The sequence below is a fragment of the Hippoglossus hippoglossus genome, chromosome 6, assembly GCF_009819705.1.
Source record: "Hippoglossus hippoglossus isolate fHipHip1 chromosome 6, fHipHip1.pri, whole genome shotgun sequence".
Classification (NCBI taxonomy): domain Eukaryota; kingdom Metazoa; phylum Chordata; class Actinopteri; order Pleuronectiformes; family Pleuronectidae; genus Hippoglossus; species Hippoglossus hippoglossus.
Window position 1 is genome coordinate 10,535,276 of NC_047156.1, and position 18,435 is coordinate 10,553,710.

At 40.8% G+C, this 18,435-nt stretch overlaps 1 protein-coding gene across 3 annotated transcripts; it reads right to left on the bottom strand.

Moving 5' to 3' along the window:
* Positions 1-234: 234 nt before the first annotated feature.
* Positions 235-17,231, bottom strand: rfx4 (regulatory factor X, 4). 3 transcript variants are annotated; one of them, XM_034588675.1, is made up of 18 exons: positions 15,991-17,231; positions 13,602-13,688; positions 13,401-13,461; positions 10,448-10,571; positions 9,103-9,164; positions 8,558-8,771; positions 8,018-8,095; positions 7,738-7,901; positions 7,078-7,178; positions 6,887-6,945; positions 6,618-6,762; positions 6,211-6,305; positions 5,581-5,698; positions 4,248-4,367; positions 3,423-3,581; positions 3,120-3,285; positions 2,867-3,005; positions 235-1,295 (listed from the first exon to the last, which is right to left on the bottom strand). In XM_034588675.1, exons 1-18 carry the CDS (start codon positions 16,031-16,033, stop codon positions 1,023-1,025), a joined length of 2,208 nt encoding a protein of 735 aa, XP_034444566.1. In that variant the 5' UTR covers positions 16,034-17,231; the 3' UTR covers positions 235-1,022. The 3 variants fall into 3 exon arrangements, with proteins under 3 accessions (XP_034444566.1, XP_034444567.1, XP_034444565.1); XM_034588676.1 differs by having other exon boundaries at positions 3,120-3,246; positions 3,423-3,584; positions 15,991-17,225; XM_034588674.1 differs by having other exon boundaries at positions 3,423-3,584; positions 15,991-17,225.
* Positions 17,232-18,435: the final 1,204 nt, after the last annotated feature.

Below are 18,435 nucleotides of genomic sequence, written 5' to 3' on the forward strand. Positions count from 1 at the left end.
TTATAAATACCCATAGGGTAATAGGTCCTCAGTTGCTTTGAGTGCATTATAAAAACACACAACCCTAATTAATGGTTAATGCGTCCTCTACTAACCATACAAAACAGAGAACAAAGTACCAGTTGTAACATAGAAAATAAAGAATAAACCATGTTACAAAGTTACAGAAAATACATACTCAAATATATATATATATATATATATATATATATATATATATATATATATATATACATATACATTTATATGTACATATATGTATATGTATATATATGTGGTCACAGGAAAACAGCAGAAAAGCTTGCGACAAAACAAACTCCCACAGTTGTTTCTGAGTCACAGCATTCAATCATTAAAAACACTATCCAAGATGAAGACACCTTCACACGCTGATCAAGGTCTCTCATGAGTTTCTATCTGTCACTTGTTAAGTTCTAGCTTTGTGGCACTGTTTGATACCGGTGTCCCATGAGAACGTTAAGGCAGTGCAGTTCATCATTTATCTGCTGCAGTGAGTTCACGACACGACGCTGCACAGGGCTGAGAAACAAGAGACAGGGGTGTCACTGAGATTGTACTGGTGTCAGTAACAGATTACAACACACTGGTCCATCAGTCAGAGAGGTAACTGACTGACGGCTGGTGGGAGGATGTGTTCGCGGTGACTTGTGAGACCGACGAGGGCAGAGGTGTACATTCCTAAAAACAAAGGCACAGCTTGGCAGCAGCATTGCACTGTCAAAATGATTTTGCTGCAAGTTTTGACAATCTGTATGATTTAATGGTTTTCATCCATCGCTGGTTGAAGAAAGTTTTGACAAACACCGAAATCATCAGCGTGATTGACGGAATGAGTCTTTTCAAATTGTCTGTACGTCCACACCATGATTCCTTTTTACCTTGCATTGGTACTCTCCACTCTCTGCTCCTCCTTCGTGTACTTGATTGGAAGTGTCCAGAGACTTTGCATCCACCTGTGTGGCAGGTCTAGAGCTTGTACATAGCAATTCAGTGTTTGAAGGCTATTTAGCCCAGCCTGTGGTGGCCTCTCCATTGATATAGGCGAAGCCGGGGAAATGCTGTGAGTGTTCGTACTCTGAGTTCCTGCGTGGGCCCAGGGGGGAGTACATGTCCCCAGAGGTGGCATAGCGGGATGAATGCATAGGTGGGCTGGTGTAACAGCTGTTGGTCGGTGACACATCCGGCCACCGAGAGGCCACAGGTGTGGGGTGCAACCGAGGAGTACTGCCCATCAAGCAAGGCTCCATCCGAGACATCTGACCGTTGAGTTGGTACTGTTGAGGTGAAGAAGAGGAGAGACATGAGTGGAATAAAAGTCATCACACTAAAACTTTTTAACTTATAAACTGAAACCCTCATTTTCTCAGATCATTTCGAGAAGACATAAGTCCCGTGTCCTCCAAGCTACACTCCTGTTCATATTATATTTGAACCTGTGATAACCATGTAACATCGGGTGTGAACTGACCCTGCCACCAATCATTTCCTGTCAGGATAATTGCTTTACAAGTTTTAGCAGACTGGACAAAATAGAAAATTAGGCCACTTAAGAAAATTAGACATCAGCTGGAAAACTGGTCTTCCTGTGTTATTGTTGTTGCCCTTGGTGCCTGACCGCAAACACCAGCTGAGGAAATCTGCGTGTTGACTGAAATATTTCGGACAGATGTGGATCCGACAAAGTTTTCTATTCGTTTCAGCTCAATCTCCAACCTCTGGTACGTACAAAGCTCCGGCATTGTGCCCGATTTAAGCTCAGACGGTCTTAAAAAAAAAAAAAGGAAGTTAGACCCTTTTCCCTTTTCTCACTAAATATAAACACGACAGTCGAATCCATTATGGGCGACCATGGCATGGAAAAAGACAGTCACTGCAGGTCAGAGAGCAGAACAGACGCCTCAGCTGCCTCTTGTTCACAGGCAGAAAAGAAACCATTGAATAACAATATTTTAATAAACGCCCCCTTGCCCTGCTCTTTGGCGACGGGCTCAAACAGATGAAGAGACTATTGAGAGCTGGAAAGAGGAGTAACAGAGCAGGGCCCCTCTCTGCCCCGGCCGGGCCACCTTTCACTTCTCTGCTTCCGCTGTGTGGAGAGGCTGATTCTGGGACTTTAAGAAACACGCTGGGCGCTGAGGCCCCTGTCTGATCTCCTCCCACTGTATGAGCAGTTGAGGCTGGAGGACCCTTAACAGGAAATTACCAGCAAAAGAGTAAACTCTCACCAGCCAGGACATTAGCTGTAACACCACCGACTCGTCAGAACAACACCTCACTCAAGTGTAGGTCTGCCTTCACAGGACAGTTCAGAGACAGTCTGATATATTCTCATCCAAAAATCCACTGCACATGAGCTGCTAGTTGACAAAGGAGTACTTTATTATATATGAATTAAATAGACATTACTTTATAAATATTGTATCCTGACATGTATTACAGGGCATAGTTATACTCTCAGGCTTCTTCTTCATCTTCTTCTTCTTATCAACTAAATAACTAATTAAACCATCCCATCATTTTATATATATATAACATAATATTCTGAAAATATGCATAATTTTGCATAATGTGTACTTCAGTTTTTAATTTAGCTGATTTGTTAACTTAATATCTTCAGTTTAGGTATTTTCTTATCAATGAGTAACTTATAAAACTGGTCATTTATCTTAATACAGTGAATATATATTATATGTTATATAAACAGTTTAGTTGCCTGAATTGTTTCATCTATATTTGTGATTTACATTTTAAAAGCTCATGCCTACCTTAATGGATTAATTAAATTCAATTAGCAAATTCATTGACTGATTGTTATTGGATCGTCTTTGTGGTGACGGACACTGACCTGTGCAGATGAGCGGTGGTAGGCGGAGTAGTGGAGGGGGGCGGGGAGCGCCGGCTCATGGGCCAGACTCGGGTACTGGCTCTGGATAGAGTGAGGATGCTGGTTGGCGTAGCTGCCATAGTTGTAGCTGCCAGTATACCTAGAATGCAGTTAGCAATGCGTTAAAAAAAAAGTATTCAACAAAATGTACTAGTTTAGTTACTAGTTTACTAAGCGTACTGAAACTTAACATAATCGTGAAAATCATAATTACCCATGCTCCTCTCTGTGGGTGTACACTGGCAACCTGTGTGCGGAGGACGGAGGAGGGACTGGAGCGCTGTTCCTCATACAGGACAGCTGCTGTCCGGCCTCTGGAGCGGAGCCGCCTGCTGTTGTCACTGTGTATGTAAGGGACCAGGTATATGACTGAACAGCGCCTGGTAGACATATATAGACACAGAGACAAATGTGTTGGCGCAGAGAACCTATGCTCAGTGAACCCTGTTACACCCTGCTTTTTTTATACGTGCGTGTGTGTGTGTGTGTGTGTGTGTGTGACTGATGCCTGCCTCACCTGTGGTGGTAGGGACTCCGGTGTACTCTGGAGACACGGCCGCTGTGGGGGAGCTGGTGGAGGAGACGCCCACAGAGTGGACGGAGCGAGCAGGAGAGAAGGATCCTGGGGACGGGGAGGTGGGAGTGGTTTCTGTCACCGGGAACTCCTCCTCTCTCTCTGCTGAAGGTGAGAAAAGACGACAGAACATTTGACATTTTAATACAAGAGGCGGTGTTTGGTGTTAAAGAGCCAAAATAAATCTACAGTTACTCTGAGAGATTCAAACTCTTTGTGTTCATTAGTGAAACATGTTTGATTTGAAACTCAATGACAAAATTCAAGTTTCCTATTTTTCTATTCATTGTTGAAGGTATATTACATTAAACTTATTAAATTGTTCTATATCTATTACAGTAAATAAACCCATAATTACAGAAATAGGCACATGTCACAGGCACTAAACACAAAAGATTTTTTATGGGGGGGGGGGGATTTTCTTTCTAATCTGCAATTAGGCCTCATAATTGTCCTGTAAAATAAATACTTTGACATTTTAAGCTGTAAAGATTTTTTAAACTTATTTATTATATTGTTGATTACGTCAAATATAAACCAGTAAAAATTTTAACTAACAATTATTTCAGTGATTGGTTAATTTCTCAATTAATTGTTTACCATGTGGAACGTAAAATGTCCAAAAAAGTGAAAATATACATCATAATTTCCTAAACCCAAGGTGATGGCTTCACACTAAACAAACTTATATAATTCAAACCATATTAACCCAACAAACTAATACATAACATTTTTGCAGACAACTTATTGTACGTGCAGCGGCCTCACCTGTGCTGCCCTCACTCTTCATGGCCCTCATGAGGTCGTTGGATCTCTCCTGGCAGTGCAGCGACTCCAGCAGGTAAAGAACATAATCATCAAACATGAGGTGGATCAGGTGGAAGGAGCCTGGACACAAACACACAAGACGGAGAAGTGTTATTCATCAAAAACAGCTTTGACTTCATCAGGTTAAAGAAGTGACTTGGTGACAGTGAGTGAGGCTCAGTTGAAAAAGATGCCAGTGGAAGACATTAATGATGACGACCATAAAGATGTTTCTAAAAGCATCTGTTTGATGACTTCACATCCTGCACACTGACAGGACGGCCCCTGTTATTAGAAGGAAGCAAGTGCGCTGGTTTCCATGTACCGACCCAGTGCCAGAAATATGTCAGCTGACCCCGGGGTCGCGCGGAAGATGAGACCCTGGCATGTGAGGGAGTGTCACAATTGTGTCATTGTGCCGGTCGCCGCCGCCACCGTGCGCATAATAAACACTTGTGGCTATTTAGGGGGAGCAGGGTATAATACTGACCGGTCGTAAAATGGAAAAGACAGGCAAACACATCGGGTGCACGGTGGCGGGGGGTCGGCTTTTGTTAATTAGCTGTTTGTGCACGGAGACCTGCTCTATCAAAACACCGCAACCAGCTGTGTCTTTGATATTCACAGACACGGCCAAAGAGACAAGTACAGGAAAGAGAGGCCATTTGCTTTTCTTTCATTTTCACTGCTTTTCACTTGGTGCAAACCTCGGCCGCGCACAACAAGCACCGGCAATTTCCAGAGTGATTAGTGACTAGTTCTTCCTATTTGAGAATCTTGAAATGTTTATATGATGATACTGAAAGTTTAAACCAGTTTCACTCATCAGTGGTGATATAGGACAAACTCCATACATCGTTGGAAAACACTTTGTGCTTGGGCTTGAAAAGTGCTATATAAATAAAATATTATCATTATATTATAAATATGAGAAGACTCGACTCGCTCTTTTTATATGGACATCCCTGGTTAAGGGTTATTAAATCTAAGTTCAATTTATATATAATATAATAATTTTGCTCAATTGATTAAAGTGTAAAATGCTCAGTGCAAATTCTTCCAAGTGTTCATTGAGCCTTATGTGGAGCAGAATTAACTAAAAATCAAAGATCTGTGTATAAACAGCTACATTCAGGCACAGACTTTGTTTAATATGTGATTCAGATGGGATTGAAATCCATTTCAGGTTTTGATGCTCATCTTACAACGTGCAGTAACTATTCCCTGTACACTCTGTCAAACCTGCGTATTTCCCGCCTGTTGCAGGGATGATGACAAAGCATTAGCCGCTCACCGAAGCTTGGCGCGCTGTGGAGGGTCATATCCCGGATCACTCTAGTACCGAAACACGACCACATCAGCAGGAACTGCTGGGCCACCTTCTTCAGGCAGCCGGGCCTCTTCCCTGCCACCTAGAGAGAACATTTCCATGAGAAAAGAGGGGGAAGGGTCGGGACGCCGGGGTAGAATTAACCCCCGGGTCCGTATTGGGGCTTAACCCTTAGGAACGAAAAACATGTCAACAAGTCAACTATTTAATTTGCCCCCGGGGACACGCCTTCCCATTGAACTATTGTCTGGGCAGTCCAAGACGTTGCCAGGCCGACCACATTTTACAAGCCCATATCTGGCCATAATAGACGCAAATGGGAAGCTTGAAGACATCATTAACTGGGAGGATTGCAGGCTAAGTGCCTGTGTGTAAAAAGACACGCAGAATCGAGTGGCTTTGAGCCGCAGGTGTCTTTTTAAGGGCAAAGTGATCTGCTGTGCAAATACTTTAAACATTTAGTTGAAGTCACTTCTCAGAATCTGTTTAAATCTGTGGGACTTGACCTTAACACATTTACTTTTTACAAAAAGGTTCCTGGTCAGTGCACGTTTAAAGAGCAGTTTTTCTGGATAGCAGTATTTTCTGTCTGACCTTGACGACACAGCGGTCCACCATGGTGTCCAGCCACTCGATGTACGCCTCGATCGGAGACTGCTCCTCCAGCAGGCGGTCGAACTCCTGATACACTGTGACAGGAGGCAGAACGTCAGGTTACGTAGGATTCAACATCACCCGAGACTAAAACAAACATCTCCCTGCGACGGCTTCTGCGTATCTGTGACCCCTGATCCCATCAGGACTGATGACTGGAGATGCTCCGCAGGGTGTTTCAGAGCAGAGTGAACCTTTTTAACCTTTTGCTCTCCATCATTACTGCTTTGACTCTGCCGGTCGTGGGAATGATTGTCGCTCGGTGTGTTGTTTGCGTGAAGGTAGAGTGTAATTCTGTGTGCGGCTGGACGTGTTAGAGTGGAGTCAGTTTAACTGCATAGACTTACAATGGATAATGAGCTGCCTGTGCTCCTCTTGTGAGTCCTCCATGGTGTAAAGTGTCTGCTTGGTGATGCTGTTCAAGTCCACATTCCTCCAGTCCTCCAGCATTTGAAAGGTGATGTCGGCGCTGTTTATCACAGTCCGCGACGCCTTGGGGACAGATGCATCAACAATATTACTCACACGAGCAAATACCCGTATCGCTTATCAGCCGCGATCAGCCCTTCATATGGATTTTATTAAAAGAAAAAAACATTCAGAGCCCGACACGTACCTGACAGAGATGGTTTAACGATGTTTGTCGCTTTAGAATCTGAGAAAATCTCCTCGATACTGGCAACAAAAAAATAAGAGTGTGGTTACTCCTGTGAATCATCATTTATTTCATCATGCTTTTCTTTTTTTTTCAAATACAATTTTTAGAATGCGTGTTTTTAAGATGTTAACAGCGGATTTGATACTTACATTCAAATTTGATGCTTCTCAGGTTTTCAGGAAGGTCATGAAGTGCTATTTTAAGCCACTCATCGAGCTGTTTGGCAAATTTTCGAATAACCTGAGTCAAACTGTAAATGAGAGAAAACAGAAACATGGAAATCAGTAAACAGCTACAGGAAAAGAAAAATCCAGTAAGTGGAAAAAGGAAAAGGACAAATCCTCACGTTTGGGAGGCTGGAAAACATGGCAGAATATTATTTATGTCTAATAATGGTGTTTTTCGAAAAATCATTTAAACAATTGAGTTTTTCAACTGGTTAATTGATTTATTGACTCCTCATTTCAACCTCAAATTTAATAATCGTGCTTACAAATCCAGAACAGAATTTAAAGCTGACACATTTTTAAAGGTTTTGCTTTCTCCAAACTTTCCAAAGTCGATTCAAAATGTTTCTGCAATTCTTAAATATAATTTCTGGAAAAGAGGAACTTTCCTGTGAAATGATTCCAGATAGAAGATCATTAAATACAATTTAAAAATGTATGAAGATCATTTGATAGACAAACTGTAAGAACAATTTTATTTTAGACATGAATACACAAAAGACATGCGTGAGCCTTTAATCCAAACTGCAGGTTTGCAAAAATAAAAGTCTGTAGTCAAGTGGAGGCTCCAGCACGACTCACCTATCAGGCAGTGCTTGCAGGACGGTGGGCATCAGCACCCCAGAGATGGCCTTATAGAGGATGGAGTCACAAACACCGACTATGTTCACCACCGTGGCGGAGCCGAGGACAGGGAGCATGTGGGGGGGCATGCCCTGCCAGAAGTGCAGCAGGAAGCTTTGGACCTGCACACAACAAACACACACACCATGACGTTACATACAAACAGTTACACACAATCAAACTTTCTGCAAAACAGAATTTGATTTAAAAAAAACAAGGGTTAAAAGAGACGCCTTGCCTCGTCGAAGTTGGCTCGAATCACAGTGTCCAGTATCCTCTGACAGTGCGTTCTGTACATCATGATGAAGGTTGACACCTGTGGGCAACAACACAACATTCATCTAATTGCATCACACACTTAATAGCTTTTTCCTCTCTCTTTTGGTGGAAAACCGTGGTACAAAAACAAGAGAATAAATCTTAAACAAAGCATGTGAACCAATAAATACACGTAACAGGTCTAGGCTGGAGCGGAGTAATATAAAACAAGCTTTAGAGATCAGAAAAACACAAACCATTTAAAATCATGGCCCCTCTTTAAAAGCTGGACAGCTAGTGCCTGTCCTTTGTCATTGCTAGATCTTATTATCTCCCCCAAAAGATTAAGAGTTAGTGAGGAGCCAGCATATAAATCCTCGGGGTCCTTCTCTAAACGCAGACCAAGTGGAAATCCAGATAAAAGAGCCAGAGGGGGCGCAGAGATGGCAGGGAGAGGTGGGATGAGAGGGGCGATTGGGTGGGGGGGCTGTAAGGATGGACTTTTAAAACTCCTGTTTACCCTCTCTTCTGGCAGGCTGGCAGGCAAATTTAGGTCTTTGACATTTGGAAACTCTGGCAGGAGCGTCCCGAGTTTGGAGCGCGGTGAATACGCCACTGTCTGCTTGGTGACCTCTTTCTTCCCCGTCTCGTTCACCCACGCCGCTCCCTTCTTGGAGTACATCACGTCATAGTACTGAGAGGACTCCTTCACCGCGATGCCGTAGTAGTGGTACCTGCGGAGAGGAGGAGACGTGGGTTATTCTCCCCTCGTCGAGTACAAGTAATACTACTATCGACAATGGTGAAAGAAAAAAATTAGCTTTTTATATAAATGTACAAGTGTTTCATCAAATGTCTTCAATCAGATCATTCTCATGAATCTATTCTCACCTATGCTACAATTTTAAATCTGCTTTGTATCAGATAGATTTGTATAAATTTGCAGTAAGTTTGAAGAAGAAATGTCCCTTTATGTTCAGAGATTTTTCATGTTTTTCTCTTCATGAATATGTGTATTTTTGTGTTTAGATCTTTTAAGACAAAAGCCAAACTAAACCAACTTACTTGGACTGCCCTCTCGTCCCCAGTCTTCTGGTAGTTAACGCTGGAAACTGTTGCCTTATGATCTGTGGATTGTGGGAGAGAGAAAGTTAATTTATATCAGATTAATCTGAGCCTTTTACAGTAGTTTATAAAAATGAAGTGAAAAAGAAAAGGAGTCAAATGAAGTCAAATAAAATCTTTATAAAATATTGACTTCTGCATTTTTTAAATCGGTGGATAGTATAAATCTATGTGTTAGTGACAGTATGTATTAATGAACGGAAAAATATGTAAATATAAAGTATATTCTGTAATACTCTGTTCATTCAGTTCCTTATGATAAAGTGTTTAATAAAGTTTGTCAGCAGAACAACATGAACGTCTCATCGCTATGTCCACTGTGAGGTCTGGGAGGAAAATAAAAGCTTTGAGAACCATCCATTTATGACATCCAGGGGTATTACTATTTTTTTTTTTTTCTATATCAACAGTCTCCCCTCATCCATCCCCTCTCCCTCCCTCTCTCTTTCTCTCCCCCACTCCCTCCTTCTTCCTCTCCTCTCTTTTTGTCCAAAGAGATTGGATCCTTGGTCCAGCTCCTGGTGCAGAAACTTTAGCAAACAGTGTAGCTCTCCATTGTGTGGGATGAAAAAAGAGGCCAAGCTGTGAAGTTTCTGTCAGGCCCCGCTTGATAAATGAGCAGACAGGGAGGCAGTCCGGGCCCTCTCTCGTTTTTTTGTCCTGAATCAATGAAGCCTTCCTAAAGGACACCCCACACTGCTCCAGCCACTGATCTAACATTCCGCAACATCTCACCCTTCCAAATTTCCTTTAATTACACATTAATCCAGGCCCCTTCTCTTTTTCAATATCTTCCGACAGGAGCTGCAAAGGGGCGGGGGTGGGCCTGGGGTTGGGGGTTGGGGCCGGAGTCCAGGGTACAGGGGATGGCTGGGGGTAGGCAGGCTGAGGAACTTGTTGGGGTTGTGGGAACAGACGAAAGCACATCTCCTTTGGCTCTAGATTATGTGTTCAGTGAGCGGCCACAGAGCTTTGCTTCACACTGAGCTGCAGACGATATTACTCCAACACAGCAGCCAGAGCCCGAGCAAAACCAAGCCAGGCATGAAATGGTCAGAGACTGAGGCTCACGGCTGATTGACTGGATGTGATTATTGCTTTTCACAGAGGCTCTAACATCTGACTGCCGCCTCGTCTCTTCTTCTGTTTGAGTCCTTTGGCGTTAATGACTTTCAATGACTTTTAATACATTTCAGGATGGGTTTGAGTTAAACTGGATGAAGGTGTGAATGAGGACGTGTCCAGACTGTTTGACTTTCATCTGCACAGAAGAATTTAGTCTTACCTTTCCAAAACTGGCTGCGTTCACAGGCTGTGTGTCCTGCTTCTCACTGAAGTCTAAGTAGTGCATGTACAGGGCACTTCGGGGGATACACACACCTTCGGCTATCTCATAGTTCTCCTCTAGCCTGTGAATAGTGAGATTCATCAGAATTAAAACAACTTTGGTACTTGTTAATACAACATGTCAACATAAATTAGATGAACGGAGAAAACAATGACTTTCTGGTAAATATGGTGGAAAATGTGCAGGATATTACAGCAGAGCAATAAAAGCATTTGATGACAATGTTTTATTTATTTATGTAAGAGGATAATTTGAAGCAGAATGGATATGTACAACATTTAAGTTTAATTTTCATCTGTGGACTCGTCTCGTTTGGTCGAAAAATCCTGATAAATTCACAACATATCTGCATTTTGGTCAAATTCTCCCACATTGGCAGTAATATTGTATCATACTTTCTATCGTACTGTTTGGATATTTCTCTGGTTGCTGTTCCTGCTTATAAACCGCTGTGTCGGTTCAGGAGTTGTCCTGAATGTCAGGGTCCAGACAGTTAGAGTAATTTATGTGTAAATAAAGCCTCTCTACATGATGCACATCATAGTCGCCGTGTTACTGTAAAATGTATTTGCATTGACACACTTGCTTATAATGTGAAAGAATGTCCAGTATTGCAGATCCCAAAGAAAAGGGGAAACATAGCTCTTGCTTCTTGTGTCATTAAATTGCTTTTTGTTGGGTCTGTTAAAACTGAAGAACTTTGTTTTGCCGTCACTGATGTGGCTCTGATTTGGTTCATTTCTTATCGGCCTGTTTGTTCTTTGTTATTCTTCTGGGTTCCTTTTATTCACCATCTACATTCTGCCGCTGAAGCAAATCTTGCCGAGACGTAATATTGACTTTCATCGTGGATGATGCGCTACTGGATGTACCGCCCCCTAATGGTCCCGAAAAGAAACCACTCACTGCAGCTTTAAAGCGTTGGCTTGAGAATAGAAAAAACATCATCCACAATTTACAAGAAACAAGAAAATGTCAAATTACCAAATGAGCAAAGGCCCATATTGAGCCTTGAGGGACACATCATCACCAGTAACTGCTGACGTGGCATTGAACCGCACACATTTGTGGAACGTTGATATTAAGTTGATTTATTTTATATGATTTATCATATTCAAAGGTACCGAAAGAGAAGGTATCTGTCTCACTGTGCTGTAGTTAGTGATGATGATAATGTGGCCACCAGATTTGGAAATGATTCTGTTTTGTGCAGTTTTCAATGTTTGGAACAACAACCTCTTCTTTAATGACTCAAATTTATAATGTATAATATCATTAATAAATGTAATGTCCATCTTTACATTTGTGGCCCCTGATCATTCAACAATAGAAACTATCATGTGGTCACTTCTCTGAAGGACAGAATGGAGTCTGGACTTTCATGACGGGAACGAACTGCACTTTCACTTCTAACAATATTTTGATTTGCATTTCTTACCTTATTTCTATGTCTTAAATAAATTCCTCTATACTGCACTTGTTTTCTAATGGAATATCCTGACGTAAGAGCCTCATGCTGCTGTTTTATGAGACATTACTTTATGTTTTGTGAGTTATTGAAGATAAAGTCTTTGACCTGACTTTTTATGCCCCTTAAAAAGCTGTGAACTCTTCTGAACAAAAAAAAAAAGGCAATTTTCTTTTAAAGTTTTCATATTTTCAAAACTAATTAAATCAGTAATGTGTTTATCATTTTGTCCTGGTGTAAACAAAGACCTAGTTTTTTCTGAGTTTTCCAAATATTTGATGTAAATTAGGGTCCAACAGTCCTGTGACCACATGTTTTGTTTCTGGATTATTTCTCAATCAAAAATTCATGAATACATTTGTAAAATAAAAATAAAACATTGTTTACTTTTAATCCTGCTATAAAAGCATTATAAATATATTAAAGGGGGCAGTTAAAATATAATTTGAGTCGATACTGCCTCTCTTTAAGAATAAAATAACTGGTAAGTGACTCCACTCATCCTCCTCACCCTGGGTTTAAGCCCCCCCACAGTGCAGCTTAAATCAGTATTAATATTCATTTAAGCCCATGTGTGTTTTAATGCTGTTAACTAACAGGTGTCATTGGTCATGGGGCTCGGCAACAGGCCACAACTATGAGCTTTGTATTTTGTACATGTGGAGGATGTGAAGTCAAATATACAATCTCATTAGATTATTAAGATCAATGTTATTACGTTAAATACAAACCTCACACTTGTGGCCTGTTGCACAGCCCCATGACCAATAAAACACACATGGGCTTAAATAAATATTAATACTGATTTAAGAGTGTGTTTTAATGCTGTTTAGAAACAGGGGTCATTGGTCATACACAAGTATGAGGTTTGTATTTTACGTATAAACATTGATCTTAATAATCTGATGAGGTTGTATATTCGATTTCACATCCTCCACATGTACAAAATACAATCTATTATAAATGTTCTATCACAAAAGGAATTTTAGTGGCACATAATGTAAATTGTACTTTTATCGCCATGATGAGGTCAGAAATAAATGAGTGTGTGAAGAATGTTGTGTTCATGTTTTCATCTGCATGTAAAACTATTGAAATAAATATAGTTATGATATTAACATGGCTGAAAATGATGAACCACACTGTAAAACATGCTCTCATGTGTGTACTATTGAAGTCAGAATAAATTCAACTAATTGTCAACTTAATTTTTCGTATTTTCTCTATGTTCCACAAAATAAGGGACAGCTTGAGTAAAAATAATGATTAAACAAAAACCTCAGATTTTTTTTAGAAGCCTATCTTAAATTTTAAATTTAATATATATTGTCTGCTGATGAACATAAAAGTATTTTTTTTAATTAGCTTTAGTTTTACAGAGGAATAAAGAATAAAACATTCAGATTTTTTTGTTAAACTCACCATTCCAGAGTAGCTGGTGTCGAATGTGGTTTAGAGGCTCTGTTATTTTCTTTTTCTTCATCTGTAACAAACAACACATGCAGAGTTTCACATATAACCGGACACAATGTGCCAAACATGACATGATATTAACCAACAGCAGTTTGTAAGAATCCTCAGTGAATTCAGTAGATTAGTTGTAACAGCATTTGTCGTGCTTACGTTCATCGTTGGACATGTTCCCCAGAGACGTGTGACTCGAGTATCGCTTGCTCTCGCTCTCGTTGAGGCATCTTTCAATCCAACTCTCTAAGAAAAGACACCAAGGACCAAAGATCTCCTCTTATTACTCAGCAAAAACGTTGCATAATGTAATTTAGACAAGTGAATAAGAAATTGTGAATCTGTAAGAAGATTTTAATAATTTAACACTGGACACTTTTTATTGTCCTTTGGGTAAAACATCACTTACAGCTGTTTTCTACTAGTTTTGAGCTTTTTACTTTAAACCTGTCAATTTAAAAACTGAATTTAAATCGCAGCCAAAGCCATATTTACACAAACAGTGAAAATCGCTGCATGCACAGACACTATAAATGTCACTAATGTGACAGGGTGAGCTGACAACAGTGGATTGTATGGGCAGCGCAGCAGCCATGGCTCTATTTGAGATGTTTTCACCGAGACGGCAGGAATCCAGCATTGTTCCCAGGAGACTACGAGCGTACACACTTGCTTAAAAGAGCCTGTGCACATTACTGAGGCAGTCTGCTGGAATAGAGGCCATTGTCCCGTTTTAATTTCTACTTAGAAATAGCACGACTGGTGTGCTTTCTGTGACCGAGCTGCAGCAAAACACCAGAGCTTTCATGTGGAACCTGCCTGACCGAGTGGAAATCCATTTAAAATGTCTTTGATTTCTTCAAAGAAAGGATTTAGTATTTGATAAATGTCATTAGGAAATAAAAATTTAGAAATTGTGTGTAGCTAATAGTCTTTTATTTTGTTTATTTCAATGTAAGAAAGCATTTTCTGAATTGAATTTTTCTATAACGCTAAGTCACAGCTTCTTCTTTATCAGCCAGTTGTATTAAACTTAACATTACGAAGGGAGAGCCAAACAAAAAGGAGAATATTCTTCATTGAACTGGAAAATAAAAAATACTATGTAACCTAAAATGGAAATGATCAGAACTTTACGCTCCACATGCAAAACTAAAGTAAAAACCAGTTACTAATCAAATCTAAAGCATAAACTGTTCACAAAGCATTTATTTAATTGAGTAAATCTCTTTTTTTCTGTTTGTGACCTGGCGACAGTCACCATTACATCTGTTGCTAGGACAGCCTGTTGGCAGAAGGACCTGTTGGTGCAGCCCATTCACAGAAGGTCAGGGACACTGAAAAGTTTGAGAAGTTTACACACGACGAGGTTCTGCATGTCGATGTTCGGCGTGAGCTGACAGAAAAAAAGATGCGGCTGCATATAGAGTCTCATCGTCACAGACCTCGAAGACGTGCATAGGTTTTAGATTTGTAAGTTATTACAATAATTAGAAGCTTATTTTTGACTCTATTACAGTGGCTTTGATCATCATCAGCTTTTATATTATTCTGATTATAAGTATTCTGTATAACATCCTAATTATAATGTCTCTTACACAATAAAAAAAAACAACAGCCTGAGAATTTGCATATAAACATTGAATAAAACACCACATGTTGTCGCTGACATTTCTTAACATTTACTGACAGCGTTTGTTTCTGTTTGATGGGAAAAAAAACTAAAGAAAAACAAATGAAACCAAATGAAAAAGTGAATCCAGTGAAGTGAAGCTAATTCTCCACAGAGGCTCAGATCTCAAGCTTCATTTGCCACAGGAGCAGATAAGTTGGGGATGGAAATAATTGGATTAAATTCGATCAACAAGTGAAACAGATGTTCTCTCATTTATTAACACACATTCAAGACTTTACTGCTTTAAACTGCAGCAGCAAAATGTGCTTTTTCCATGACTGAGGCTTAATGAAAATTCATTAATCAAACATGTTTTAATTTTAAGAAATAGCTCCACCTCTGCATCACTTGTTTTTCTTTCAATTTAAAAAAAAATTAAATTCTTCAGTTTGCAGCTGAATAAATTCTTTAGTTTTCCAGGTTTACACTAAAAGCAGAAAAATAAACTAAAAACAGGTGCATGATGCTGCTCATTGATGTGCACTTGTTTTTTATTTCCCCACAACTACTGATCAGTGCAAATTCCAAAACTACTTCTACTGAACAGACAAGAAACCACCTGTTGTAGGTTTTAAAGACTACTCCATGTTTTCTGTGAGTTTTCTTCAATCCACAGAAGTCTGTGTGTGACATAACACACTGCTCGTTACTGCATGTGACCAAAAACAATGTCGAATAGATAATGAGTAATTAAAACGTTAAAAAAAGAGATGCGAAAAAGTTTTAAATCAACAGCCACGCAGCCGAACACCCACACAGAGCGAGTTCGAGACGTCCAGAGGAGCAGCAGCAGAAACACTCAACGCACAACGTCTCTGAACAGAAGCAGATTTTCTTCACACATCCACACAAGCGGAGTTGAAGGGGACTGACCTGTGGAATCCATATCAGGCTCCTCCAGCAGCCCGCAATGCATCCTCTTCCCATCAACAACGCTCTGCTCCTCCAAGAAAATGGCTTAGTGCACGCTTCCCCCTCCTCGGCGGCTCTCCCCTGGTCTCGCTCAGTGTTTCCGTGACCACTGCCCGTCACAGGAGATGTTGAGGATCTGAGGTTCGCCCAGAGAGGGGTGGTGTTGGCGGAGGAGAGGGGGGAGGTGGGAATAAGGGAGGAAAGAGGGTGGTGGGGGGGGGGGGGGTAAGAGACTCCAGAAATCCAGCGGGGGGAAAGCCAGACCCGTCAAAATGTTTGCTGATGTTTCATGGGAAAGGGGCTGATTTTATAGGAGCCCTGATGGGGACATGTCATTGATAGGCTTGGAAGGCTGATGAATGGCCCCAAGTCAGATGGGGATGTGGCAAGGCTCACTGGAAGTCTTTTGTGGGGCTGTTTTGAATAAGAAAAGCTCCCTCCCAACGAAAAAAAAAGAGGCTTAGATCTACACAGTCCCAACACTGTGGCCTCCCCATCTTCCATTATGGCATTTAATTTAAGTTTTATACACCTCCCAGCTCCAGACAAACATACACAACCTCTGCTGCTGATTCTAACTGCGGCTTCACGTCCCTCAGAAACTTGTTGCCACATTCCCTCACCACCCCGTTCCACCATTACACCGTGTTCGTGACAACTCTGCCACACGGCCGAAGCGTCATGTGCTCGAACATGTATCGAAACATGCTACAAACGGCACAAGTGTGGATTTATTAATGGGCGTTTTCACCTCTTTTCGCTCACTCTTTTGCTTAGTTTTGGTGTGCCTGGGAGAAGAGGGAACGGTCACAAAGGGGGGGAAGTAAAAGTGCAAAGCCCGAGGCTGGGAGGGCTCTGATGGAGTGCCTGAGAGCTGGAGAAGGGAAAGCTGTGATTAGAATATGAATGGAACCACAGGAGAGGGGGAGAGGAGAAGGGGAAAGAAGAGGGGAGAGGAGAAAGGCGGATTATGGCTGAATTACTCACCACACCATGGATAGCAAAGGGAGGACTCTCTCCGGCACTGCGCAGGCGCTGATGCTGCTGCTCGCCGACACACAACGTGCAGCCACCTGGGAGCACGGGTGGGACAGGGCGGCAGCGACATGCCACGAGACAACGTGCACAGTCACAGTTTGTTAAAACAGGGATGTGCATCTGCTCAGAGTCCTACAGGAAGGAGAAAGCTGCTGGAACGGGTGAAAGGACAAGAAGACTAAAAAACAGAAATTCATTTTGACGTTAAACTGAATAAATCACAAGTAAAACACTATAACGACCCTTTAATAACTTAATATTCAAAAGGGGCCTAAATGGTCGTTAGTGCAAAACCGTGACCTCAACATAGGATCTAATTAATTTCTGTCAAATAAGGAGAAGGAGAAGGTGGAGTCGGTGGACACTCTTTTTTTTTTTCCATCCAGTTATCTGCTTATTAGAGCCTCATAAAATAGGACAGGTGCAGCCTCCAGAGAGCCTCTTCCACTCGTCCTATTCTCACACACACAAACGGATGTGTGCTGCTTTTGTTCAGTGAAAAGGCCCCAGTTGAGTCATGTGTGTATGTGCGAGTGGGGGGTATGGTTACGCTACATACGACACGTTGCTGGTGTTAAGGCTTCGGTTTAAAAAGAGGAAACTGTACGACTCAAAGAAACTTTCTCTTCTTCCCGCTGACGTGAATGAGGCTGCTGCTCTGTTTGTTTCTGTACGTTGTCACTCAACATCGTTGTGTTTGTCCTCCAGCCGAGTCGTCGTCCACTTTCTACTGACAAACATAAAACATCTTTTAATAAAAAATAAACACTAATAAAACTAATTTCAACCTTTAGAAGCAGGTTGTTAGTTTCGGATGGATGTTTTTACATCAAGCAGCAAATATGTATCAACAATACATCAGTCCATCATGGACTTAGAGATAATTAAATGTTTTTGTTTAACAATTTTCATAAATTATTTATTTAATAAACTAATTAGCAACATAATGTCATTGTTTGAGTTGTTTTTGAGAAGAAATACAAAATGTGAACAGATATTTAAGGATCAGAAAATAATAAGACATTTGATCAAATTAAATTATAAAGGTCATTGTTTCACAAAGATTCTTTTGACATTTTTATGGACCAAATAAATTAATCAATTAATCAAGGCGATGATAAAAGACTAATTTATAGCAGGCTTAAAAAAGAAGAAAACATTTGCAACTTGAGTTTTTGTTCTGAACATGTGAATGATTTGGTTTAAACTTTCACCATCGTCGGGTTTGTAAATATTAAGTGAAGTTGATTTATATTATATGTGCTGTTAATAAAATAAAATTCACATTATTGTTTTCGCCAATGTTTGCTCCTTGTTTGTTTTCTGGGGTTGAAATTATAATAAAATCCCTTGTCAGCTGAGCGTCTC

What these genes read in the sequence shown, in the direction of transcription:
- rfx4 (XM_034588674.1), bottom strand. Translation starts at nt 16,033, where the DNA reads ATGCATTGCGGGCTGCTGGAGGAGCCTGATATGGATTCCACAG. An exon ending in GAACATGTCCAACGATGAAC is followed by an intron (nt 13,462 to 13,601) that starts GTAAGCACGACA and finishes TGTTTGTTACAG; the next exon opens with ATGAAGAAAAAGAAAATAAC. An exon ending in ACGCAGCCAGTTTTGGAAAG is followed by an intron (nt 9,165 to 10,447) that starts GTAAGACTAAAT and finishes CACAATCCACAG; the next exon opens with ATCATAAGGCAACAGTTTCC.